The 6,208-nt window shown below is 56.7% G+C and overlaps 1 protein-coding gene across 1 annotated transcript; it reads right to left on the bottom strand.

The window, feature by feature from the left end:
• Positions 1–1,193: 1,193 nt before the first annotated feature.
• On the bottom strand, positions 1,194–3,130 carry DIO3 (iodothyronine deiodinase 3). Its single transcript, XM_081907316.1, has one exon. The coding sequence runs from the start codon at positions 2,859–2,861 to the stop codon at positions 1,995–1,997; it is 867 nt and encodes a 288-aa protein (XP_081763442.1). The 5' UTR covers positions 2,862–3,130; the 3' UTR covers positions 1,194–1,994.
• Between the last annotated feature and the right edge of the window lie 3,078 nt (positions 3,131–6,208).

The raw sequence follows: 6,208 nt of genomic DNA on the forward strand, positions 1-6,208 counted from the left end.
CCTTGCCCCAGGTGCTGGCAACCCACGCTACGCCACTGATCGAACCTGCAACCTTGGCATTATCAGCATCATGCTGAGCTGTCTAGGCAGACTTAGTCTGCCATATTCTTCACTGTTATGCATACTTACTTGGGAATAAACCACCCTGGATGCATCCAAATTTCTTCTCCTCCCCTTGCTCTGCTTGCAAATCTGCTGGGTGGAGGCGGCAAGGAGAGATTTATGGGAGGGGAGAGTAATGCCCAGATCAGATTTTAGGGGTGCATGGGGAGGAGAGGACATTATGTTGTCCACCAATGGGATGTCCCTCAGATACAATTACTGCTCAGTCTCAAGCTGCTGTGTTGAGGGGTCCTGAAGTGTGTAGTAGGGGGGTTATAGCCTTGTAGATGTGTGGACATTTGCCCGTGTTTGAATGGGAAGATGGGAGGAGGTTTAATGAAAACCACCAGCCCAAGCTCCTGATCTTCTCTCATCTCCCATAGCTTTCTAAAAACAGTATATAAGGGAGTCCTTGCAAGTGTTTAGGGGTCTACACCCCCTCTGTAATTTAAGCATTGGTGTTGATCACACACACATGATCTGGAATCAGGTTCCTGAGAAATCAGTAAGCATTGTACCTGGCCAAGTCATGCTCAGAGCACTGCCACTGAATTGAATGTCCTCAGGTCACTTTCTTTGGGTCACCTTTTGAGTATGACTTGGTCAGATAAAAACTAATAATAGTCTCATTTTCTGGGACCAGGAATGAGGAAGCATTGGACATCTAGATGTGGCTGGAGGGCTACCACTGCCCTCATCCCATAGCACCATCAGCCACGCTGGCTGGAGTGAAAGGCTGTTCCATCCATGCACAAACATTTTCAGCACTGAGACATCCAAAGAGTAACTCTCAGAGCACCCATTAAAAAACATACCCCGCCCAGCTAAACGCAAGGAGCTGACTGCACTTTAGAGCAGGGCTCTCTGCTTTGTTCAGGGTCACCTCCACACAGTCATGGCTTCCCCCAAAGAATCTTGGGAATTGTAGTTTGCTCCCCCACCGAGCTACAATTCCCAGCACTCTGTAACAAACTACAGTTCCCAGGATTTGGGGAGGAAGCCATGTGACCCAGGAGACAGAAGAACAACAACAGAGGGGAGGCGTTTTGCACACTCTTACATTTCAGTTAGAAAGATCCAAATCAGGCATGTCTTTTACTCAATAATCTTTATTAATAATGTTATAAAAAGTTCATAAAAAATGGACGTTTTACAAAAAAAAGGAAAAGTACAACAAACGGAGAGGTCACATAAATAAACATTCTTTTCTTTTCTTTTTTTGCTTTTGTTTTAAACTGGTCATTCTAATATTTCAGATCATCAGACGCGATTTCCTGGCATCGGGATCACCATTTCGAAACCGGTCATCACACAGAAACATTAGAAATCCCAGCGAAGAGTTTTGCTAGGACGGCGGAAGATCACTCGGGCGCAGAGAAAACTTTGCCCTAGACAACATGACACACGTGCGAGGCAGAACTCGGATCCCGCCGGAACATACACCCAGACACACAAACAAACAAACAAACAAACAGCGCGTGTTGCGCGCACTCAGGTTGCAATCCTATCGGCACACTTAACCAAATATGCACACATCAGGTTGCACAGACACCCAGAAAATTCCACACAAGTAGTAAACGCTGCTTTTCTCCCCCCACACAAAAGAGAGATCCATTCATCCACCCACGCAATTTATTTGTTGTTGTGTTGTTTTTTTTAAAAAAGAAAACAAAAATTAAAACCGCACGTAGAAATGAATGTTAATAACAAATGCTCGGCAAATCAACATGATTCGAATAGTGGAAAGAGTCACGGGGCACGTCTTGCATGAAAACTCACGCAGGAGCCTTTGGGGAGTCGCGGGTTCGAGGAAAATGGGAGACACCTCTCTCCTCGTGGTCGGAGGGTCTCCCACCACGCCCTCTCCCCATCCCGCCGCCTGCGGCCCCTTCCTACACCTGGACGACCACCGTGCTGGGTCCCCCCTGGAGGCGGCGCTTGTACTGGTCGAGCCAGCGCCTGAGTTCGGAGATCTTGTAGCCCTCGGGCCCTCGGCCCCCTTGGTACATCACCTTTTGCTCCTGGATGATGTAGAGGCGCTCGAAGTACGCCCCGTAGGCGGCGCTCGAGGCATTGTCCATGGTGTCGACGGCGAGCGGGCAGCCCGGCGCGCCTTCCTGCATGAGCTGCGCCGCGCGCAGCCTGTCCTGGAGGCACTGGTGCTTGGGGATGTCGTAGGCGGCGTCCGAGCTGACCCAGCCGTCGGAAGGGTGCGCCTCCTCGATGTACACCAGCAGGAAGTCGGCGACGTCCACGAAGCGCGCGGCGAGGCTCTCGAAAGCGCGCAGGCGCGCCATGAAGGGCGGTCAGGTGCAGCTGCCGAAGTTGAGGATCAGCGGCCGCTTGCCCCGCGCGTAGTCGAGGATGCGCAGCCGCGTGCGCCCGTCCAGCTGGATCACCTCCGGGTTAGGCGCCGCCGCGCCCACGTGCGCCGCCTTGAAGAAGTCCAGCTTCTGGCCGTGCCACACCGCCTTGAGCGACTCCAGCGTGAACATGCGGTTCGAGTCGGAGACGCACAGCGGAGGGTCGTCCGGAGGGGGCCCCGAGGAGGAGCTCTCCTCCTCCTCCTCTTCTTCCGACGCCGCCGACGCCTCTCCTGCCACCGCCGGCGGCGTCGTCAGCAAGAGCTTCTTGCGAATGCAGAGGAAATCGAGGAGCCAGAGCATCACGGCGGTCAGGAGGAAGCGCGGCAGGAGCAGCACGCAGGCGGCCACCTGGCTGAGCGCTTGCAAGGTGTGGGCGCCCATGGAGTGCAGCATCGCCGGAGCCGCGGCTACGGCCAGGGGCGCGCAAAGTGCCCGGAGCCCCTCGCCGCCACGCCGCCTCTCCCTCGTGCCGCCACTCCTCCGGGTGGCTTTGCCGCTGAGATCCCGCTTCTCCTTGAGCCCATTTTATAGTCGGGGATTTAAATGAAAAAGTGACTCCACCTCCGGCCAGAACCCGCCCCCTTTGGAACTTGAGCCTGGGGATTACCTACCCCTCCAGTCCAGTGACCTAAAAATATGGTGGCCAAGAGAGGAAGAAGAGAAAGAAAAAGGAAAGGCGCGCGGGAGGGGGCTGGGATGGGAGGGAGGGAGGGAGGAGGAAGAGGAGGAGGAGGAAGAGCCGGATCCGACTGGGCCAGGAAGCCGGCGGGACGTGCCAGCGCGCAGGGAGCAGACGCCGCCAGACGCCCGCCCGCCCGCCCGCCCTGCCGGAAGGGACGCTCGGGGGCTTCTCGGGGGAAGAGGGCAGGCCGGGCGCGCCGGGAGGGAAGCGCCCGAGAGGGACCCCCGCCTCGCGTCCGGGGAGGCGGATCAGCCCCAGGCAGGGCGCGAGGGCAACCCCCCCCCCCCGAGAGAGGCGCTGGCTGGGTTACGGGAAGCGGCTCCCCGCCTGGAAGCGAGCAAACTCGGCCAAGTTTGCCCCCCTCTGTCGCCTCCCTCTGTGTCTCCTCGGCGTGCCGTCCACGCGAGGCGGGGAAGCCAAGTTCCGACGCCGAGAGTTTTCTCCATCCTTTTAACCGCTCCCCCCCCCCCCCCCGCCGACCGCTTTCGGTTCGGCGCGGGACCCAAAGCGACAGCCGCTCAGCAGCAACCGGCAAACTTTCCGCAGCCCCGTTCCCCGCCCCTTCGAGCGCCGCAAACTGCCTCTCGCCCCCCTATTTTGCCGGAAAACATTGCAAGCCCGAAGAACGCTAAAAAGATCAATTACTTAAGAAAAGCGGGTGGTGGTGGTGGTGGGGGTTTACCGTGTCGTTCCCGATTTTTCTCTTCATTTTTAATTTTTTATTGCAAGCGATCTCTCCCGTGCTCTCTCCACCTTCAGGCGCCGCTTGCTCTCAGCCTTCAGGGTGGCGGCCGACAGCCCTGATCCCGGCAGGAAAGGGGTTAATGCTTGGTTAGTGACCTCTCGGTGCCGCTCCAGCATTAAACCTGTTGACCGGAGCGAAATTCACAAGAGTTAAGAGTTAAAACCGCAGGGTGGCTTTTTGGGGGAGCAACCACTAGGGGTAGCTGTTGGCTGAAGGCTGGAGGCGAAGCTACTAGATAGGAGGCTGCCTGCTGCTGCTGCTGCTGCTGCGTGTGGGTATTTACGGCCCCCCTCACTTCCTCCAGGTCTAAATAATCGTATTCCTGGTTGGCAGCTTTCCCTTAACCCAAGAAGCCTAGGACATTTGCTCGCTGTGCCCAAAACTATATAAAAGTTCAGTCAACTCAGGCTAGCTCCAGGTTGATCTGTTAGGGTAAAAGGTAAAGAACCCCTGGGTGGTTCAGTCCGGTCGAATTTGGCTATGGGGTGTGGCACTCATCTTGCTTCTTGGGTCGAGGGAGCCGGCATTTGTCCACAGACACTGGCAGAGGAAGAGGAGGAGTGTGTGTGTGGGGGAACGCACCGCCCCTGGCAGCGTGGTCCTGTTGGGGTGCCATCACGGCTGTCCCCCCTGCCTGCGCTGGGCATCAGGCCCTGCAGGCGGTGTACCACACCCCCAGGATGCACGCCATGCCCCTGCGGGCAGCATGCCACGCCCCCGGACACCTGCCAGCCCCACCCCCACATGTTCTCCGCCACTGTCCACAGACAGCTTTCCGGGTCATGTGGCCAGATTGACTAAACTGCTACTGACACACGGAGGACCGTGATGAGTGTCAGAGTGCATGGAAATGCTGTTTACCTTCCTGCCGCAGCTGTACCTATTTATCTACTTGCCCTGGTGTGCTTTCGAACTGCTAGGTTGGCAGGAGCTGGGACAGAGCCACAGGAGCTCATCCCCGTCACGCGGATTCAAACCGCCGACCTTCTGATCGGCAAGCCCAAGAGGCTCAGTGGATTAGACCGCAGTGCCACCCACGATGGGCACGTTGCACAAATACACAGAGCCACCTTCCGCATAGTCACAAGACCACTGGTCCAGTACCTGCAATACTTCAACTGGCAACTCCTGTTCTCAAAGCAGACACCTTTCCCATCATCTGCTGCCTGGTCACAGGAACATAGGACATGGGCTGAGGGCCGTTTTAAGCATATCTGGCGCCGTGCTGCAAAGATCCCTCCAGTGCCCCCCCTTTCCCAGAGTTGCCGACCTTTTTTAGGGAGGACGGCGCTGCCGGCAATGTGCCCAGCTTTGTGGGGCTGGAGGAGGTGGGCAGCAGCTGGAGGGCATTGGCGGAGTTTCATGCTCCGGCACGGGGGGGGGGGCGGAGAGCAGGCGGGGCGGGGCTGGTGCACGTTCCTGGGGCAGGGTGTGCCACCTGCAGGGGTGTGGTGTGTGTCCTGGGGGTGTGGCGCACCACCTGCGGGGGCGGGGTGCCCAGGGGGGGCATCCGTGATTGCACCCTGGTACCTCCCCCCCATTCCTCTGCCAGTGCTGGAGGGCAGCTCCTCTGGAGGGGAAGAGGCGGAGTCTGGATGTGGCGGCTCCTAGCTCAGCTGGCTGCTTTGTGCCGTGGTGGCCATGGCCGGTGGAGTCTGGGCATGGCGCTGTTTCAGCGCGGCATGGCGGAGGCCTGATGCTGGGAGGCGCCGCATCCAGCCTCCGCCTCTTCCCTGGAGCCCTCCAGAACTTGGCGCCCTGCGCCACTAGCCTCTATGGGTTAGACGCCCCTTCATAGGCTTGTACTACCTCAGACCATTGGCCCATCTAGTTACAGGGAGCCAGGCAGAGGGCCTTCTCGGTAGTGGTGCCCACCCTGTAGAACACCCTCCCATCTGCTATCAAGGAGATAAGTGACTACTTTCTAAAGTAACCGAGAGCAGTCCTGTATAGGGAAGCTTTTAATGTTTTATTATGTTTTTGGATATGCTGGAAGCTGCCCAGAGTGGCTGCGGCAACCCAGTCAGATGGACAGAGTTATTGTTAGTTCAGTATTGCCTAGTTGGCATCAGCTCTCCCCAGGGTTTCAGACAGGGGGTTCTCTTTAATTGCAGAGGGTTCATTAAACCATTCTTGAGAATTTGTAGCTCTTTGAGGGGAACTAACAACTCTCAGTACCCCTAAGAAATTGCTGCTCCCAGAATTCTCGGAGGGAAGCCACGACTGTTCAAAGTGGTATTATGGTGCTTTGAATGTATAATGCAAATATGGTCTATGACTCAGTGGCCTGGGAGCTTGCATACTCTTTTTTTT

The sequence above is a fragment of the Podarcis melisellensis genome, assembly GCF_964234715.1.
Source record: "Podarcis melisellensis genome assembly, chromosome: 1".
NCBI lineage: Eukaryota > Metazoa > Chordata > Lepidosauria > Squamata > Lacertidae > Podarcis > Podarcis melisellensis.